Source organism: Gymnodraco acuticeps, unplaced genomic scaffold (assembly GCF_902827175.1).
Source record: "Gymnodraco acuticeps unplaced genomic scaffold, fGymAcu1.1, whole genome shotgun sequence".
Taxonomy (NCBI): domain Eukaryota; kingdom Metazoa; phylum Chordata; class Actinopteri; order Perciformes; family Bathydraconidae; genus Gymnodraco; species Gymnodraco acuticeps.
In genome coordinates, this window is record NW_022989768.1 from 3,178,526 (window position 1) to 3,201,023 (window position 22,498).

Sequence of the window (22,498 nt, forward strand, 5' to 3'; positions counted from 1 at the left end):
ATGCCGCTTTCATGAAAATAATGGATAGTGGGTTACATAAAGATGAAAACGGCAGTTGGGTAGCGCCATTACCCTTTAAAAGTCCACGTCAACGGCTCCCCAATAACAGGCCTCAAGCACTGAAACGTCTCAAGTCCCTCAGCCGCAATTTTGAAAGGAAGCCTGAAATGAAAGAGCACTTTCTCAGCTTCATGGACACGATGTTTAAAAATGGTCATGCTGAGTTAGCCCCCCCTCTCGATGAAGAAGAAGAAAGATGGTACTTGCCAACATTCGGTGTGTACCACCCGAAGAAACACAAAAAAATCAGAGTCGTGTTCGATTCCAGCGCCCAGTACAACGGTGTATCACTCAATGATGTACTGTTGACTGGGCCTGATCTAAACAACACACTTCTTGGTGTACTGATCCGCTTCAGGAAGGAATCAATCGCTTTCACAGCAGACATAGAACAGATGTTCTATAGCTTTCTGGTCAAGGGAGAAGACAGGAATTTCCTACGTTTTCTTTGGTTTCGAGATAACGACCTCTCTAAAGACATTGTTGATTTTCGCATGAATGTCCACGTCTTTGGTAATAGCCCGTCACCTGCAGTGGCTATTCATGGCCTTCAGCAGTCTGTTCAAGTCAAAGAGCTCAATGTCGACGCCGAGGTAAAGCATTTTGTGATGCGTGACTTCTACGTAGACGACGGTCTGAAATCTCTTCCGACGGTTGAAGCTGCCATCGACTTGTTAAAAAAGACACAGGACGTCCTCTCCAAATCAAACCTGAGGCTGCATAAGATTGCAGCAAACAATAAAGAGGTCATGGAAGCATTTCCATCCAAAGACCATACAAATGAGCTTAAAGATCTTGATCTTGGTGCAGATACACTGCCTATGCAACGCAGTCTGGGAATCATTTGGGACCTCCAGACAGACTACTTCCTCTTTAGTGTCTCAGATGAGATAAAACCTTACACTCGGCGGGGTGTTCTATCCACCACGAATAGCCTCTATGATCCTCTTGGGTTTGCAGCGCCAGTGACAATCCAAGGCAAGGCTATTATGAGAGAACTCACTGTTGAGGATGGTGACTGGGACACGCCATTGCCTAAAGAAAAGGAGGAAGCCTGGATATCATGGAGAGATTCTTTGTCAGGACTGTCTAATCTTTCCATCTCCAGACCCTATACCCAAACATCGTCTGCAGCAGCAGTCAGAAGAGAACTGTGCGTCTTCTGTGACGCATCAACCAAAGCTATTGCTGCAGTGGCATATCTGAAACTCACGGACGCAGCTGGAAAAAATCATGTTGGGTTTGTAATGGGGAAAGCTAAGCTGGCCCCCCCGCCCCGAGCACACAGTACCAAGACTAGAACTGTGTGCAGCAGTTCTTGCTGTTGAGCTAGCAGATGTAATCTTAGCAGAACTAGACCTTCAGCTTCATGCTGTGACCTACTACTCAGACAGTAAGGTAGTTCTGGGTTACATTTGTAACGAAACCAGACGTTTTTACGTCTATGTCAGTAACCGGGTAGTACGTATCCGAAGATCTTCCAATCCAGACCAATGGTACTATGTGCCAACAGATCAGAACCCTGCAGATCATGCAACACGTTCTGTCGCTGCAGGTCACTTAAAATACACTAACTGGCTGAGTGGACCCAAGTTTCTGTCAAAACCAGAACCAAGTATCTCTGAGAGCAACTTTGATCTTGTGAATCCGAGTTCAGACCCGGATATCCGGCCTATAGTGTCAACTTTGAGCACAACAACAGCGCACAAGCAGCTTGGTTCTCAACGATTTTCCAAGTTCTCTTCATGGGAGTCACTCACTCGAGCTGTTACTCGCCTCGTGCACATAGCACGTGCGTTCAAGGCAACCCCAAAAAAGAATAGTTCTTGTAAGGGCTGGCATTGCTGTGAGGCAGAATTAACTGTTGAGGAATCCAATCAGGCGTCAGATATCATCATTCGAGCAGTACAAGAGGAAATCTACAGTCAAGAAATTAGATGTATCCAAAAGCATGAGGAGGTTCCCAAAAGTAGTCCCCTCAAAAATCTGGATCCATTCATTGATGCACATGGACTTCTAAGAGTTGGAGGCCGCTTACACCATTCAAGTATTGCTAAGAATAAGAAGACCCCTCTGATTATTCCTGGGAAACATCACATTGCAGTTCTTCTCATCAGAAAGTACCACAAGCTGATTCAACATCAAGGTCGTCTATTTACTGAAGGGGCTGTCTGCTCAGCAGGCTTTTGGATAGTCGGTGGGAAGAGAAGAGTGAGCAGCATCATCCACCAATGCGTAACATTGACATTAACTTAGAGCTCCAACTAACGTCCAAAAAATGGCCAACCTTCCAGCGGATCGTCTGTCAACAGACCCTCCCTTTACAAATGTAGGGTTGGACGTGTTTGGCCCTTGGAGTGTCTCTTCACGTCGGACTAGAGGAGGCCTTTCACACAGCAAACGGTGGGCTGTAATCTTTACGTGTATGAGCGTGAGAGCCGTTCATATCGAAGTCATAGAATCCCTTGACACATCAAGCTTTATCAATGCATTAAGGCGTTTTCTTGCTGTGCGTGGACCAGTCAAGCTTATCCGCTCTGATCGTGGCACCAACTTTGTTGGTGCCTGCAAGGTCTTGAAGATACCCTCCAACATTGACAACACAACTGTCAAGAGTTATCTATCAAACCAAGGTTGCATTTGGACCTTTAACCCTCCACATGCTTCCCATTTTGGTGGAACATGGGAAAGGATGATTGGACTCGCAAGGAGAATTCTGGACTGTATGTTCCTCCAGCTAAAAGACAAACTTACCCACGAAGTTCTGGTGACCTTCATGGCAGAAGTAGCAGCTATCATCAACGCCAGACCCCTTGTTCCTGTGACAATTGACCCTGATGACACGTTTATTCTCACCCCAGCTGCTCTTCTCACACAAAAGGTGAACATCGTTCCTGCTCCTGCAGGAGAATTTGGAGTGTCAGACCTCTACAAGCGCCAGTGGAGGCAAGTTCAGCACCTGTCCAACACCTTCTGGGACAGATGGAGGAAGCAGTTCCTCCCAACACTACAAGCACGCAAAAAGTGGCAGTCCATTCAGCCTAATGTCAAGCCAGGTAGTGTTGTTCTCCTCAAGGAGAGCCAAGTACCAAGGAACGAGTGGCCTCTTGGACTGATAACACAGACTTTTCCCAACAAAGACGGGAAGGTGCGTCAGGTCGAGGTGAAGGTCATTAAACCAGGAGGGACTTCACTCTTTCTTAGGCCTATTACAGAGATAGTGCTTCTTCTCCCCCCAAATGTCTAGGTAATTTAGGTGTTCTAGATTCAGCCAGACGGGGAGTGTTTTGTTACAGCTAAGTTTACTCTTGTTTGCATCTTCTAGGCTATTCTTTGTGTGCCTATTGTGCCTAGTCGTGGTCCCTTTAAGAATCAGGATGACATCATCAGATGGGTGTGTCAGGTGATCATTAGACAGGAAATAGGCAAAGCATGGCTCTGTGAGCAATGTGTTATTGTTTGTTAGAAATCCAGCTACATCTGCATACGTCTTAATGCCTTTGATCGCATCGTATGTAAGTATTGTTTATGTTTGTGTTATTAACAATTGCAGATGATTATTTTTAGGAAATATTGTATTATGTGGTGTTTAATGCTGGAGATCTTCCGAGTTGTCTCAATATTGTACAAGGCTAATGCAAGGAGAGTTAAATGAATAAATGTACAAATGGTTGATTATATGTTTATAATATGATGCCATTTATAACTGTTTAAGTTCTAGAATTACAATAAATACATTAAAAAGCTTACAGTAAATATAACAAGGCAATTCAATTAATGTTAAAGCTGTGTTGATTTATATACATTGTGCATATTTGTGTATGTAGAAATGATCATATAATTGATTATATTTTGTCTTGTTTATTTTTAGTTTCACACCTTCCTTATATCATTAAAACCTGTGGGCAAAGGATTCACGTCTTCAGAGTCTTGGTGTACGGAGGGAGTTTATCTGGCTGTTAAGATATATACACTACATATACCGGGGACAGCACAATAATAATAGCCAGTGTTATAAAACAAAATAAGGATAAAACAATTAGATTAGCAGAACAAATCACATATACAGTGGGGCAAAAAAGTATTTAGTCAGCACCAATTGTGCAAGTTCTCCCACTTAAAAAGATGAGAGAGGCCTGTAATTGTCATCCTAGGTATACCTCAACTATGAGAGACAAAATGAGAAAAACAAATCCAGAAAATCACATTGTCTGATTTTTAAAGAATTTGGTCAATAACAAAAGTTCATCTCAATACTTTGTTATATACCCTTTGTTGGCAATGACAGAGGTCAAACGTTTTCTGTAAGTCTTCACAAGGTTTTCACACACTGTTGCTGGTATTTTGGCCCATTCCTCCATGCAGATCTCCTCTAGAGCAGTGATGTGTTGGGGCTGTCGCTGGGCAACAGAGATGGGGTCGTTACTAAAAAAAAGTAATATATTACATATTACTTTTTTTTTTAAAAGTAATATATTACACTACTTCGTTACTCTCTACATAAAGTTACTCGTTACTTTACTCGCAGGGCCGGCCCGTTTCAAATGTTCTCTTTAGTTCAGTTTCCATTGTCGCATAAGACTGATCCAGATCCTGAATGTTTTCCTATCTGACCATGGCTGTCCTCTGTCTCCTGCTATCTGTATATTTTGCGCAGTCTATCTCTGCTCACGCTGTTGCGTCGGCGTGTTCTCCTGCGTGTTGGCCATGTGTTGCACTGGAACCAGACACCGCAAAGACTTCAGCCGAGCACGTACGAACTGCGCATGCGTGAGTGGCAATAACTCTCCTTACCAGCAGGCGGCGGTAGTGTGTATTCGTCATTCAAAACAGGCAACAACCGGAAAACAGAGCAGAAGAACAGACTACGTGATATAAACAAACAACAAATAGCTGTGCGTTAGCTTCACCTTAGCATGTGTTCTTTGCAGGTGTTTGTTGAGGTTTGATTATGACTGATTTTAGTAAGTAACGAAGTAATGCGTGTCGGGGCAATGTTAGTAACTGTAGTGTGATTACTGAATTATAAAAGTAGCGCGTTACACTACTCCGTTACCGACAAAAGTAATATTATTACACCCAACTCTGCTGGGCAACACGGACTTTCAACTCCCTCCAAAGATTTTCTATGGGGTTGAGATCTGGAGACTGGCTAGGCCACTCCAGGACCTTGAAATGCTTCTTACGAAGCCACTCCTTCGTTGCCCGGGCGGTGTGTTTGGGATCATTGTCATGCTGAAAGACCATTGATCATTGACTAGGTCCCCCCGTGTGGTTCTGGGATTTTTGCTCACCGTGCTTGTGATCATTTTGACCCCACGGGGTGAGATCTTGCGTGGAGCTCCAGATCGAGGAAGATTATCAGTGGTCTTGTATGTCTTCCATTTTCTAATAATTGCTCCCACAGTTGATTTCTTCACACCAAGCTGCTTACCTATTGCAGATTCAGTCTTCCCAGCCTGGTGCAGATCTACAATTTGGTTTCTGGTGTCCTTTGACAGCTCTTTGGTCTTGGCCATAGTGGAGTTTGGAGTGTGACTGTTTGGGGTTGTGGACAGGTGTCTTTAAAACTGATAACGAGTTCAAACAAGTCCCATTAATACAGTTAACGAGTGGAGGACAGAGGAGGCTCTTAAAGAAGAAGTTACAAGTCTGTGAGAGCCAGAAATCTTGTTTGTTTGTAGGTGACCAAATACTTATTTTAATGATAAATCCTACAATGTGATTTCCTGGATTATTTCCCCCCATTCTGTCTCTCATAGTTGAAGTGTACCTAGGATGAAAATGACAGGCGGCCTCTCATCTTTTTAAGTGGGAGAACTTGCACAATTGGTGGCTGACTAAATACTTGTTTGCCCCACTGTAGATCTGTACAAAAGTAATGTAAGTAATTAAAAACGATTTCTGAAATTAAATGTCTTTTTTCATAGTGTGCAATATTGTAGATAATCAAATACCCCGAGGAGACATGTCAAAGGACCAATTCAACTTTTGTTCATTTTACATTAACCCTGAAGGTCTGTACAGTTTATACTTAGCAATGAATCCTAACCAATGGTCCTACTTTTTTATGTAAATGAAGTACCATTGTAGAAGCCTTGCACACATCTTTTTGATAAATGTTCAGATCTATCAAAGACCCTGAGAACAAAGAGAAACCTTTAGTCTTGCCGTTTCTTTCACTGCAGCTTCACAGAGTCTCCTAATGACAGACATGACCCACACCAGTCGTACATGCACTTAGTAATTAAGTGCCAGCAGGGTTATGCTGTTGCAAGACGAGTTATTCATATGTGCTAGGACAAGAAATGCAATTCAAGTAAAGACTTATTTCTATTCAAATCTGTAGGATTTGCATATAATTGCCATAATAGTAGCTTAGAATATGTGCACATCTGTTCAATCGACCAGGAAAGTGTTACTTTAAAAAAAAAAAAAAGGATCATCAAGGACCAGTATTCTCTCTTGTTGTACTGAATTAATTTAGTGTTCTTTATAAACAGCTTGGCTATGTTTTTCTTTCTTGATCAACAGTTGTGCCGTATTTGTCACTCCTGCATTGAGACTGTTCACACAGGACAAATTATGGCATTTGTTGCCTGTTTGGACCCTAACCCTAACCACAATAGCCTCCATTTATGACTGTCATCTGTCTGGAGTAAACGTGGAAGATATTATCAAAATGCTGTAGAAAAGGTACAGCAAAATATGTGATGCTGGGCACACATACGGGACTTGTACTCTTTTGTGGTGTAATGTTTTTTGAAATCCTTAAGATATGCTCAGATGTCTGGGTTACAACCTTTAGAGCCGTCTTCTGTGACAAGGGTGATCCAAGTGTTTAGCTAAGGAGCTGCCTCCCTTTGCTGTACAATTTCATGTTTTTCCTCCACCTTGGCATGATATTAGCTAACGAGCTTAAGCAGAGACTGATACAGATTCAGAATTACACATCATCAATTTTTTAAGATGGCAATAAGAATGTAGTTGGGTTTCTTTTTTGTATCTATTGAAAACTCTTCAATAGATCAGTTTATAAAAAGTTATTCACGTATTCTTCTTTTGAAAACTCTAAATGAATGCTATGAATACTTCCTGGAGGTCATACAGGTCTCTCTTTGTGTCTTTTGTTTAGGTGTAAGATGTTCTGAGGAAGGTCAAAGCCAAACATGTCGATACATTTTGGACATGTTTCTACTGTCCTTCCTAGCCCTTCACACCAAAGTATCAATTACAAAAAACACATATTCCTTCTTATTATTTGAAACTTTAGAGAAATCTACAATATATTTCAGAATTGCTTTCTAATACATCTGAGATTTCTCCTCCACTGAATACATTTTTGTTGAAATAAATCCCTTGGCTTCAGTTTTCAAAAACAGCTTTCAAAATTGTCACCGTCAGTGTTTCCTCTCGTATTGATTTACCAATCACTAATGTATCCGTCAAATGACCTGTGTTAGAAAGGACATGCCGACTCAAAGGAAGCTCTAGCTATTTTGTAACCTCCTCGCTCCTGAGCAGCTTTTTACGAGGTCTTCATCTTCAGTGAGGCGGCAGCTATCAGTGGCCTAATCACCCAGGAGCTATTCCACAGCTGGTCTGATGAATTTAGGCTGGGCCTTTTGGTGTGTGTGATCATACGGGATAATGCTCAACGCTGCCTTTGTTTACGTAAAGGTTAATGGAAGGTTAATAAGAGAGGAAACAGCGCAAATTCAAAAACCTTATTATGCTAATTGTTTTTGTCGTGGTGGTTAAAAGGTTTGTGGTAGGAGGAACATATCATATTGTTCATGAAGCTGATATTAGGTGTTACTCAAACTGGGAATTTCTTCTTGATCGAGTTATAACCTGTGAAACTGACTTCTTTTAATCAACTATTTTCTGACTCTCTGTGCATGTTTTATTGTATACACATAAGTGGGTCCAGTGCTTTCCAATTGGTAGCTGATGCGGTTAATGTCATGCTGAGCTCAGCACCTTACCTGTACACAATGCTGCGATGCTGAAACAGAGTGCTAAACGTTGCTCAGATTTTCATTCACTGTAAACAATCAACACCAATAGAACGAGAGTAGAAATGTTGCACTTGCTCACCCTGACTGTTTTATTACATTTCATTACCCATCTCATCACCTGAACGACTGCCTTCTGGTAGGAGTTTCAGAGTTGCTCTTAGAAAATGTTATAATGTTGTCTCGGTCTTAATAAACCTTAAAAAAGGGTTGGATAAGGGATAAAGTATGGATGATCCTTGTATTTCTTTAAAGGTCCCATGACATGCTTTTCTGGTTATTACCCGTCCCCTTGTGTGTTATGTAGCTTTTTATGGATGTAAACGGTCTGCAGAGTCACAAACCCTCAAAGTACACCCTGTAGCGAGTAAAACTCTAACACAGAAAATACCTGTCTGTGCTGACCCAGAACGCCTCGTTGGAGATTTCTCTTTTTCTTCCTTGGTACAGTGACGTGACCATACCCAAATGGACCCATTGGTCCAAATGGACCAATCCATGGAGCTCCTCACACACACACACACTCTCAGCGGCGAAACTGTGACGCGCTGGTGGGGGGGTGCTAGTGGAGCCTAGCAGCGGCAAAACTGTGGCACGCTTACACTGTAGGTGCGCCGCGTTTGGGGGTGCGGGGGGGGGGGTACGGGCGCTAGTGGAGCCTCGCAGATGGGGGTGCTGCGGCCCCCTCAGCACCCCTTCCCACGTCCATTCGCGATGTCTCGCTGTATTGCAGCAAGCAGGAAATGACACCAGTAGCCCAGCTCACACTGTCCGCTCCTCACAGCAGCGAGCCGCACAACGTCCCGCCAACACGGCACCCAGACCCCACGCAGCATTCTCATCTGTTTGTCATTACTGGTGTCATTTTCTGGTTGCTAACAAACGCCATTGTAACACATAATCACTGATGTTCCGCTGTAACGGTGGTGGACTCATCAGAACAGAGTGGGCGAGCTGACCAATCAGAGCACAGTGGGCTCATAAGGAGGGGGGGCAGGAGCTCCAACAAGCCGTGTTAGACAGAGAGTGAATACACATACTATAGAGCAGGGGTTCTCAAAGTGTGGCCCGCGGGCCAATGGCGGCCCTGGGAAATGTTTCTGGCGGCCCGCGGTAGTTAATGTGACAAGCTGAAATGCATGCGTTATATTTTAATCCTCCATGGTTCGTATCTAAAATGTAGGTTAACTTCCTGTTTCGTTTGCATGCTTTTATTTTGAAGGCGAGATGACGTGTTTGACAGGAAGTTGTGGTGGCATTGGAGACAACTTGGATAAAGTAGTGTCTTCTATGTAACGGCAGAGAAAGAGAACAACGGACTGTATGTTTTAAATGTTTAGCACCCCCCGAAGAGGCCACAAGCTCTTACGTTGGGTCTGGAGTTACAAATAAATTCTGATTCATCAGTAAAGTAAAGCCTACGACCATTATTCGGAGGGAAATGCTACACTGTCATTTTTGCTAGATCAAAAGTCGAAAGTTGTTTTGGATGAGTCACTAGTTGACTGGTAAGAAATTATATGAGAAGCCGCTGTGGTGCATCTGATTAAAATGCCAGAGAAGATGTATACTCCAAATTATGTTTATTGTAAATAGGAGGTGAATGCCAAGATATGTACACAAAATGTATGTGTGTTTGTTTGTAGCCTATATATAGTTATGTAAAAAGGCGTGTGTGTGATTGTGGTTATTTGCGTGTGCGTGTTTGCGTGTGTGGTTAAGTATATGAACGCACACAAAAGTCCGCACTGGAAGCATGTCCCAAAGGCGGCAAAGTGTTCACGTGAACAGCCCGTGGCCCAAACCATCAGTCCTTCGCAACAAAAGTTGTTGGAAGTTTTCGTTGTGTAAGCGAGATGCAGGAGCGAGGGCCGTCGCGTAAAAAACGTTGTGTCAGTGAGGAGAGAAGGAAGTTCCAGGAGAAATGGAGCAACGCTTACTTCGTTTTACCTCAGGGGTCGGATAAAGTGATATGCCTCATCTGCAAGCAGGTGAATGTAATGCTCAAGGAGTATAACATCAAACGCCATTATGATACCAATCACATTAGACAGGAAATCCACAGCATATCTCCATTCCAGCACAATACTCGCTCTCTCTCTCTCTCTCTCTCTCTCTCCTCTCTCTCTCTTCTCTCTCTCTCTCTCTCTCTCTCTCCTCTCTCTCTCATTAGCCTGCTCTCTCTCTCTCTCTCTCTCTCTCTCTCTCTCTCTCTCTCTCTGTGTGTGTGTTTGCAAGGCACTTTTGAGACAAATTAATGTTTGATTAATCTTAATGTATACTGTATGTATAATTGGTTAGTACAATAAAGAAAGGATTTGTTTTGGAATTATTTTGTGTTCCGTTTTTTCTTGGGCCTCACTCATCAAAACTTTGAGAACCCCTGCTATAGAGAGATGCTGTATGAGAAACCAATGTGAGTTTGGAACATTGAACAATGTAAATCTATTCTAGTAGACCTCAACAATGGAATTATGATCAGTAGAAATGGCCATGACATGGGACCTTTAAGGGTTTTTTAAGGGCAGAAAACATGTTATCCATGGCTGTATTATTGCTGTTGATGTATGTGCCCTTCTCATAGCATCAACAAGAGGGAACAGCTCAGGACAGATGTTGTACTCTGTGGGAAAGTAAAGTTATTTTCTATCTTGAATCTTGATTAATGCTTGCAAAAGCCATTATCACACAGGAAATCTTTTTTTTCTTATCCTGTTATTGTTCAAGCACCGATAGAACGACCATCTCTTTTAAATCTTAACAAATATATGTTTGTATCTAATTCAATTTCCAATGCAAAAATGAAATATGAATGACCAATGACGCAAAATTCTGTTACAGAATTCATGAATAGATGTCCTTAGGATTAAGAAGTGAAATATCTGCACTAAGCGTGAAGTAAGTTTGTGAGTGAGAGGATGGGTTTTCAGGGCATTTAATGCTGCATTCATACTATGTTTTTTTAACTCAAAATGGTGAGATAAAGTTGCTGAATAACCTTGTACTGTGAGACGAAATAGGTTATTAGTTTGCTGTTGCATGAAGTTGACTTCGGTGTGGGTTAACTCTAAGAATACAATATGCTGCTGGGGAGGAAAAGGAAGTAGAAGGGCAGGTTAGCACATGTCAATTTGATCAGGCCGGTTTGTTTTGTTTTCCTCAGTTGAAAAAGGAACTGTGCATGAAAAATGTAACACATTTCCTCCTTTTGTTAACAATCTCTGACTCCAGCTGATATGATTGTAACAGGGTTGTTTTGAGCTTGTTTTTTACCACTCGCCAGGAATTACTTTACTCTTTCTTGCTTTTGCCAGGTAAATTGCTTTTATCAAGATTAGGAAATGATAAAAGATTATATTGCCAACATTTTACTGTGTTGGCAATGTATCACAATCTTTTATGTAGCAACTTTTCTCAATCATGATTAATCGATCATCTTTTAGTTTACAAAATCACAGGAAATACAAAAACAGCAAATGAGGAAAAACCCTGAATGCTGCATTTACAGTATGCTTGAATGGTTGAACAGTCATCAATAGTTGCCATTCATTTTCTGACCACCCACTCATCGATGGATGATCTTAGTGCTCCACAATAGTCATGGACTTGATCACTTTATATTTAGCAGAAAGTATTTTTGTTCACTATGCCTAGAGTAAACAATTGATTTCTTTGCTCGTTTTGCATATTACTTACAATATTATTACAATATTTGCAGCTTGGGTGTCCAGAGACTTTGTGCCTTGTAGATATCGTTTTCTTCGTGGCGACCCAAATTAGTTGGAACCAGTCTGTTCAAACAACAGCCTTCTAAGAAACGGTGTGGAGACAGAGCGGCTGCAGAGCCTGGAGTTTTTCAGGCTGATTAGTATTCTGCCTGTGTGTGCAACCTGAGAGTGACTGACTGGCAGTCAGAGCCCAGTATTGACTGCTCTGAGGATGTAATGGAGGCTGGGGTGATGGGATCTAGGACACGAACACTCTCACTGTGGCATGTACTGCAAAGCTATACAGGATATAAGCAAGGCACTTAATCATTCTGCTGGCTCCATGCAGTGATGCACTGGCTCTGTGTTTTAGAATAATGCCTCTGCCTTAAATTAGATTCCATTGATCCCACTTTTCTCTATAATTGCGCAAACAGGATGGATGCTGGTTTTATTGGGTGTCAGACCAGACATTTGGAAAAACTTTAGCTTTAAGTACAGGGGGTAATTAAATCAGACAAAAGGCAGGTTGTCCTGATTCAATCCTGATTGGACTATTAAAGTATTGTCAGATGATGTGTCTGTTAGGAGAGCATGTGTGTATAAACCTTTACTAATAACGGTTCTGATTTATTCTTACTGTGATTGTGTCTTTTTAAAACACTGTGTTATGAGACTTCACAAGATGGCAGCCACAAAAGGCATCTTATTGTTTTGTCTTTGCTTTACAAATAGTGATGTGACGTGTTGTCAGTGAACACAGTCTGCTTGTGTTTACCAACCTTGCCAGTCTATGATTGCTTTCCAGTAACTGTACAATAAATGCAATAAATTAAAGAGTCCAGCTGTCTCTGGACTGAGCGCCACAGTCTGAGAAAGAATACTTATCGACGTCTTATTCATTTTGATTGCATTTTTATATAAACAGTGTCTGTTTTTTATTTATGTTATTGTTTTAATTATTTGCTTATTTGTAAGCGCAGAGAAACATAACAGTTACACAATCATTTTTTTATATCCTGTGTATACATGAGTCCCTTGAATGGCATCAATGTAATGGTTTAAAAAGTAAAAAAATGGTTATTACCCAAATTAAATAATGAATGGTTGGTCCCTTGATCACTGTGCTGGCCAAGGTTTAACCGGGACTTGAGTGTTATATTAAAAAGAAGAAGAAAAAGAGCCTCCAGGGAATTTTTGAGGTTTTTGCCTTTGATCGAGAATGCAGATTGTTCACAGAAAGTCTTACAGTGTTGGCTATGGCTCAGGAGGTAGATCGCTTTTACACTATTAGGAAGGTCAATCTTCGATGCCTGGCCCCTGTAGTCTCGAGGATAAGCACCCCAAATTGCTCCTGACTGTTCATGTGCCTCTGCTGGGCACCCGTGTCTGAATGTGTGTGTGAATCATCTTGTAAAGCATTAAAGTGGTCACTCAAACTAGAAAAGGGCCTTATAAATGCAGTCAATTTACGACTAGTCCATTTACAGTAATAACTTCAGTGTGAGAGTGTTAGCAGGAGAATAGTGTAGTTCTGAACGAGAGTGGAAATTGATCAATTGTTAAAACTAAGAATATCTTTCTCCTTTAGGATATTGCAATGGTGACTCTTGGGTCTTGTCCAGGACTGTAATAGCTTGATTAGAAAGGGATGTTAGTGTTAGATTTAAGTCCTGTGAAACAACCATTATGAATTTATCATATTAATTAAGTGTTGCCTATGGAATTCCTCCCTCCTTTTAAAGATAATGTTGTTTTCCTCAAGCTATCAAAATACAAGTCTGCATGCCACAGTTACATAAGGTGATATTTGTGCTCCTTTATTACTTGCAACACACTATTTTGAGGTACTCACGCATACACGTGCACAACATCTTGCCATAATGCTGGAAATGTCATTTGTTGGCAGTTAGAGCATCAAGATACTGGACAAACTGAGATATCGGAACAATGGATACTTGATAATTCTTCTTGAATCCATTCAGGTTCTAATTTACCCCCTCCTCTGGTACTGCTATATACAATAATACATATATTTGACACCAGTGCTAGAGATGTTATAAATTCCCACACACAATCGGGAGCTAAACCTTTCAGATGTGGCACCTCTTGATCATGTCAACGGTGAAAGAGACAAGAAAACAAAAAGGGAGCGCTCACAGTAGATCAATCGAATAAAACTGGCTATTCATTAAACACTATAATTGTACAGACGACGTAAATGAATCAAAATGATTTTTTTGGAGTTAATTTATTCAACTTTCTCTTGGCATCTGAATTTAATTGAAAGGGGATGCTGTCTCCAGCACAGAGCTATTCAATTGTTATGTTTGAGAATGGGAGCACTCAGCTTCTCTCAAAGAGGTCTCAGGTGGTTTCTCTTCGTTTAGCTTCTCCCCCCAGATGATCTTGTTCTTGTGTAAACAAAACAATTCTCTATAGGCCACACATGGATTCGGCTAATACATTGATCATTAGAGTTAATTTAGAGACGTTTATGCATGTGCATTGAGTGCGAAGGTGATGTGCGTCCATGTTCAGTATGGGGTTTCAAAGTGTGACAGGGATAATTTAACTCATCCTTTTCTCAAGGCCTTCTTTATAGTCACCACAGGGACAATCAGGGAGGGTTTTCAGCAGAACTGTTGGGTCCTCTTGCTGTAATGGCCTTTTGAAGTGATGGTGCAGGACAAAGATGGTGGTTGGATGATGTAGCACTTGTTCAGGAGAGATCTTCAACCACACAGGCAGCTAAAACAAGACATCCTGTACGCATCTACATCGGAGACACGGTGACAACAGATTCCCATATTATACTGTCGGATATGATGGACAGGATAGGGGACAGCGGCATCCATTTTGACACAGATATTTTGTATCTGTGACAAATGATAGAGGACGGGTCCCAGAAATAGGCTCTTTTTTCAAGAGCCCGACAAGATTAAATGAAATACCAGGGAGGACGCAACATTGTCGAGTTTATATGCGGCAAACTCCTGAATCCTGTGTGTATCATAATCACCAAGGAACAGTTTGAATATGAAGTAAATGCAACAAATGCAAACAACACTTTTTTTGTCATATTATGACAGCGTCATAGGCTCGTATCCAAGTCACAAGGAAGATATATCATAAGCATAGTAGTTGGAGAAACTGTGTGGTATCTTCTACAATTAGCTAATGAACCTATGAAAAAGTTCTGAATATCATTCCGAATAAGAGCAAGCAACCACAACATAAACAATCAAGGCTGAAACTCATTGCTTTGTGACAAGCTTTTCTATTTTGTATTGTGATGTTGTGAGAGATCTTCATCTATTTTATACGATTGAGCCTTACTGAACGTGCTTTAATCAGTATTAATGAATCAGGTCAAGTCAGACAAAGAATAGCCTTTGGCCTCTGAGTTTGGTCATGTGAATTCCCCGTTCTGGTACAAATAACGCCATTCTGAGGTCCAGGTCCAAACTGAGATACAAATCAATCTTACCATTAATCTGTATAGACACATTTAGGAAAAGCAGTATTAGAAAATCTAATGGTTTTTGCTCTTGTGTCTTAATATCATTTTGTTGTACTTCTACTGTTGAATTTAAAAATAAAGATGATTTGACTTTGCCAAGGTTCAGTTCTCAGGTTTATTTCTTGCAGAAGGAAGTCTAAAAAAAAAACTGTCTCACAGAAATCAATCCGGTTGAATGGTGTTGAAGCTCCCACCCCAGGCGACGATCGACAGCAGACAGTATGGATTAAGATCTTTCTCAAAGTTCTGGTTTAGTTCTGGAAAAAAAACTGAATAAGCCCAATTATTTGATCTGATCACAGAGATTTGGAAATCCTAAAATGTTCCCCATAAATATAAACATGACTTGTGGTTACATTTGATTTGTATTTAAAATCCTGTTCATCAACAGCTCATCATTTGTTTTAAATGTTTATGTGACACAATTGTAAAAGTTATTTAGTAAGCATGTAGAAGTAACAAGTTCTCAAATCAATTGATATGGCTGACTCATGCTCCCAATCCATCACATATTCATTAAGCTATATGAAAAATAGGTTGTCAGAACTCAGCTGAAGATATAATTTAAGGTCTTTGAGTCTTTCATAGAATGAATAACAGAGTAGCTGCCAATTTCACCTCCACTCTCTCTCTCTCTCTCTCTCTCTCTCTCTCTCTCTCTCTCTCTCTCTCTCTCTCTCTCTCTCTCTCTCTCTCTCTCTCTCTCTCTCTCTCTCTCTCTCTCTCTCTCTCTTTCTCTTTGTGTTTCTTGTCTCTCTAAACTGTTTTCAAACAAACACACAATTGCAAAAACTGAAACACTTCAGATACTACAGAGAACAATCACAGAGCAATTTGATTACACTTGCAATGCGTTTTACATCAGAATATAGTATTGTAAGAACCAAGCTGAAATCATCAGGGCGTGATAGAGGAAAGCTCACAGTTTCCATGTAGGAATCCTCTCCATTGTAACTAAAGCAAGGAAAGCTGTAATGAAGTTTGACAAATATGAGCTGTTTGTAATAACCTTACCTTCATATAATCGCACAAAAGCTGCTCTCCACTGCTGAAGTTGTTGGCTGTTATTTCCTGGTGCACTTAGTGTGATATTGATCATTGTTGGTCCAAGTCCTCAGGAATCAGCTTTTATTGATTTCACTTCAGTTGTAAGCCTCTCTTTCTGACCTACGTCTCTTTTCAGACCAAGCACCTTTCAGACATCCTAACCTCTCTGCTGAGGATGTATTGAAACATGCCAATACTGCACCACTTTCCAAACAAATGTACACAAAATCAGTTGTTTTTGGATCCAAAAAGAGGACAGACCATTATATCTATTTTCTGCCATTCGCATTTGCTATGGCCTGAAACCCTACTTTGACACAGGAGAGATATAGCCTTTGTTGTGTTTTATGATTGAGGATGAAGATATGCTTTTAGAGGTGTAATATGCTCCACCTCATGGACCTTTATTACGATTCATAAAAGGAAGCCACTTATAGTCAGAAGATTCAGCAATGATGACGGTTATTAATAGCCGCAGTGCAGTCAGAGTCAATACTGTGTGTGTGATATTAAGTAACATGTCCACGTCTGTGTTGGTAATCAAGATGTGTGTCGCTAATGAAGGTATTATTAAATGGCTCCATATTTGAATACTTACCTTTGAATGTCTGTCGTATATTAAATGCACTGAACATTCATAACACATTGAATATAATTGTTAGACTAAATACATTCATGCACATGAATCAGATCCTCAAAGGCAGTACAGTTTGTGTATGTTTTAAGTCTCTTGCAAGCAAACCTAATGTCCATGACTTAGTTTGAGATTTTTGCATCACACCATGAGTAACTTTCAGTTTCCTTTGCGGTTAAAATTAAAATGTGGTTAAAGTGATGCAGAATTAATTTCTTTTTTTGAATGTTGTTTTTATTGAGTCAGGCACAATGAGTTTACATTTATACAGTCAATATGTTTTCCCTTTCCCCCCCCCCTCCCCTCCCGGTCCTAGCTAGTAAAGTAATTAAATAAATAGATACATATTTAGGTAAAAATAAAGTAATATAAAAGATAAGATAATATTAAAAGAAAATTAATAGATAAGGTACATGTACCCATATACTCACATATGTATACCCACATATACACATACACATATGTACATACCTACCCACATATACACATACATACACATACGTACATGTGTATAAAGACATAAAGACAGAAGCAAAAAAAACAAATGCAGAATTAATTTGTCTGAACGTTACATTTTGTCCCCCTGTAAACCTTAAGGCTTCAGTAAGAAGTATTGATCTAGGTGTTGAAGTTTGATGTTCTTGGGTCCAAAACCCAGGCGGACTATCTGTGAGCTGTAGACCTTTAGAAAGCTGTCCTGGGGACTCCTGGTGAATCAATAGGCAGTTAATTCAAGCCACACTCCGATGCTTCAGTAGTAGCTCATGTATGGGCCCTTACATGTAGAAAAGGATGAGATGAGATGGGATAAAATAAGATTGGATTTAGTTATTTTAGATTTTTTGTAGATTATATTATATTAGACTTTAATGATTTAATGAGGAAAATGTAGCCATAACAGGGTTAGGGTTAGTAATAGCTGTGGATCCCGACTGGGGAAAGGAATTTCAGGTTATTTCTGCTGCACCATAAAAAGTGGGATTGAAAACCACAAAATCCAAACGGCCTCTTTTGCTGGTCTTATTATATTCTGCAAGTCAAATAAAGTTTGATAACAGAGCCCTTACACACTCTGAACGCTTCTGGGTTAGACAGACTTATGATCTCTGGGCCAAAGTGAGAATCTCGGAAGACTTATTGCTGGTCATCTATCAAGGTTTCAGCTTTGCTCCATCCCTGTGGTGAGGAACCAGTAACATTAACATCTTACAAAACTGACAGAAGACCCTCAAAACGAACCAACCTCAGTAATGAATTGCACCAAAATAATTGTTCAAAAATTGATTACATTTGTGTGATTTAATAAAGATTTAGAACATCCTGGCCACATACAAGCTTTAAGGTGTTTTAATAGCAACTTAAAATGTAAGTTAATTACCATATAAGATGCTTTTTCATAGTCCAAAATGTGAACAAAGGAAATTAAGTTGGGATAGGGTCAACATACACCATCCTGCTGCCATGAATAATTGTAAGAACACTAAATGTGTATTATCTGCTTCTGAAAATGATACGCAACCAAAACACTATTCACTCCTCTTTAGGTAACATTTGCCAAAATCTACACTCCCAAACTGCTGTATTCATTTTTTTTAACCTACTTTAAAAATGAAACTATATATATCTGACCTATTTTAGGGATCAGATGTGCTCAGGGGTAAGTGCCACAGATAGGGAGGGAAGTCAGATAGAAGACAGTTGGTTTTAGGTATTTTCACAAGACGTTTTGACAAGTAGACAAACGTATAAAAAATCATCCTTCTTAACAAGGCACACAGTAATACCTCTTCCATGATGTTATATTGATAAGGAGCGTTCTTCTGACTAACCTGTTGGTTTCTGCTCTTTCCTTAGTGAGTCCAGATGTGACCAGCGATCAAAAACATCGTCATCATAATCATCATTATCCACGTGCCGAGGACTCAGCGAGGGAGGGCCGATCCAGGAGCTTTGGACTGACAGGGGCCATCTGGGTGTTGATATTGCCTTGTTTACATATGCTCCTGGCCTTGTAACAGCTGCCTTTTTGCAGCATGAAACTTTCAAGGCTTCATTTCAAGCTTATTTATCCAGAAATAAAAGGGCCAGGGAAGGTTACAAGCCCCAATATGTAACGGAGTACCACTTCCACACAGTGCAGGACACGGTAGGAGTGACCACTAACGGTTGTGTGGAAATTGGAAGACACTGATGGCTTATTTTAAACAAATGGTTCAGCTTTGCCAATATTCATTTTTTTAATCTGACATTCATTAACACTATAAAAGGACTTATTTATAACAGACAATGTCAAGTTTAAGTAAAACATACTGTATGTTCTAAAAGTTTGTTATTAATTGAATTGTATTTCTACACATAATATATGATTTGTAGATGCAGGTAATACATCTTTGTAGTGGGGTTTTAAACTACTGTGAACACTTCTGTGAAAGAAGTCAAGTAATTTTTTTTAAAAAAGGCTCTTTAAGAGGTTAACTCTTACAGTTGCAATATTTGTACAAGCCCAAAATAAAATGGCCTTTTATTCTTCAGACATAAAACATATATATATATTGTTACTTACAAACACTGTTTCATTTGAAAGTGGTTCAGATCATTGTAGAAATCATTTTGGATATTTATGTTCTTATACATGTTGAGACATTGGCCTCTCTTCAATTGTAATGGCACAGTTTTGTCCAGTGTTCATCTAATTGTGATATTGCAGTTCCAAAATGGACCTGTAAAGCTTTCGCTGAGAATAATTGTTAAAGGAGAGGTGATGGCAGGTTGGGGCAAGTGAGAGAATTCATACTCCTTTCTTCTTTTAGGAATAGATTAGCTCCTTCCGGAGTCTTGGGTCTATTATCACCTTTCAAACTCAATCCTCCTCTGCCTTCATGGCCTGGATGGGAGCTGATAGCTCCAGGAGCCACTGGTGAGGAAGAATCCAATTGCTCCCTCCCAGCACCTGACTGCGTGTTGCTGGCAGCTCTATGGGCAGGGAAACAGAAAAAGATTGCTTCACATATGCCCTGTATGTCTAGTCAATGGCAGAGAGAGAAAAGTACTCAAAATGTGTTTTCGTATGCTGCAAACTGCTTGTATGGCTGAGAAAAAAATCCTATTCAGATCCTGAAAAAAGCTAAAATAAAATCTTTAAAAACCAATATCACTTTTCATTTACATTTAAACATACACATAACAGAAATAAATAAATAAAAAACATTAAAATCTGGTACTGTAAATAGACAACGGTACAATTACTACATGTTTGACCATATTCGACATGCTCTACTTCTTCACGTCGCAGTTATCATTTATAAACGAATTCATGGTTTATAAATGATAACTTAATTAATTGAACTCAATCATTTTTACTTTCCATTGAATCTACTGTAATGTCTTGTATTTAAGGCTTAATCTTTGAGGGTGAGATTCCTCTATGACAAAAGTCACTGCTTGACAACCGTAACACAATTTTAACTTACATTTATAACAACCAATTATAGTTGGCACCATCCAAGTCAGCTACTGTCATTTGAAAAGCTGTGTTAATGACACTATTAAAGAATAGTGTTCAGACTCACACTCAGCAGAGACATTAGCCTTTAGGCTAAGTATAAGATGTCAGGTAATACCGGTTCTTCTGTACTTAAAGGAAAGGTTCAACTTGATGTCTTATGTGATTATTATAACAATGACAGTTATCCAAAGAAAGGAGGGGGGGGGCAGATGCTGCTGATGAGGATGAGCAAACTAACCACCTTTGACAAGGTGTCATCCTGCTGGTATTTCAATGTGTCAGTACCTCTTGATAAACATCATTCTTTACCCTCTGCTTTTTTGTTCTAAAAGTAAATGTGTTGATTAAAAAAGTTGTTACCAGCGCTGTGTTTACCCAGGTTATTATCACAACATTGGTTTAATTGTAACATCCTAGGTTTTTCAGTTCAACAATATTGCAAAAAAAGTCAGACATTGCAACAAACAACCAGACAGGTTTAAAACAAACCCCTGAGAGTTACACTTGTTGAAATGGAAAATAAAGGCAAACTGTAAAATCAATCCCAGTTTACAAACTTCCTAGTTAAACTTTTATGGGGCATTCTAGATATATAATAACTCTCTGAAATTCGGCTCAACTCAATCTGAAGCCTGTTTTCCTGCAGGATCTTGAGGCTTTGGGTTGTCATTTGTCCGTTTGCTGATTTAGATTAACACCCTCAACTCTTTATGGGGTATCCCCCCCAGGCCTGCTGACAGAATTAATCCAGAGTTTGTTTTGTTTTCTTGTGGCTTTAAAATGATTTCCTATCCGATATAAATTACAGCTTTTTCCTTGGAATGTGTGAGTTCTCTGTATAACGTAAATATACAACTTAACCAGAGATGGGTGTATATTTATGTCCTGCCTATTCTTTAATATATATTAGATGACATGTGAATATTTTTTTTTTTAAATAAAACTATGAGATTAAAGATTATACAACAATTTATTTGTTTGGCTGTGCCCTTAACTCGAAACCTTGAATGTGTGATCTCACTCTTTTTGGAACAAGGATTGAGCGGTAAACTAAGATCTTTGCTTATTTACAGCTTAGCTCTGTCCTCAAAGCCAGAGTCCCTAAAGCCCCTGTCACACTGTCCCGAAATTGACACCCGATGGACACACGAATATGGAATTGTGAATTTCGCACGAAGATGGCCCCGACCACACACGAAGGCAACATTTACATTACATTTAAGACATACAACTGCAATGAAAGTACCAAAAACAATTATGTTACAGTACTATGATACTGTACTGATATCTTCAGACTTTGTTCTTTACTTTATCCGTCTTTATATGTAGAAAATATTACGTTTTCTCCGTAATGTTGTTTCCATAACAACAACAACTTCCTGTCAACTGTCCTTCAAAATAATATATTATATCCTTTTTAGTTTCACAGAACACAAATTGGGTTATTTACATAATATATTTACATGATTTTGTTGTGCAATAAAACAACCCGATGGACACACGATAAAGGAAATGTTCAAATTCGTCTGTGATCGTAGCAACATCGGGCCATTCGTGAGGGCATCTTAAGCCATCTATGACCGCCGGTGGAGTTTCTCAGGCTCCGACAGCAACTTCGTGAGCGGTGGCAAAATCTTTGGCATGCCAAAAAATTGCCGAAGGACCTTGCGAAGGTTCATTTTCGTGTTGAATTCGTGTGTCAATTTTGCCCTTCGTAAGGCCATCGTGAGGGCATCTTGTTATCATCGGTGCCATTCTTTCACACACAGTGACGTCACAGCTACCCACAATGCAACGCGCACCATATATTTTTTTAGAAAGACGCCATTTTTCTGGAGGTGCAAAAATCCTGGCAATGCTAGTATAAACAGCTAGCTTATGTACCCAGGCAGAGCGCACTAGGTTTTTTTTCTGAATTAACGACCGAAGAAATCGCTGCATGTCTTCGGATTACATCTCTGGACTTGAGGGGTGTGCTTTAGGTCGTTACCAGCGTAAACTAGA

General features: G+C 40.0%; 1 protein-coding gene across 1 annotated transcript in view; it reads left to right on the forward strand.

Annotated features, from left to right (window-relative positions):
* Positions 1 to 21,432, forward strand: part of gpc5a (glypican 5a) — a 138,078-nt gene extending 116,646 nt beyond the window's left edge. The window contains exon 9 of the mRNA XM_034219593.1: positions 18,844 to 21,432. Within this exon, the coding sequence (XP_034075484.1) occupies positions 18,844 to 19,004 (161 nt within the window). The 3' untranslated portion in view covers positions 19,005 to 21,432. The remainder of the gene's footprint in view (positions 1 to 18,843) is intronic.
* The last annotated feature ends 1,066 nt before the right edge of the window (positions 21,433 to 22,498 follow it).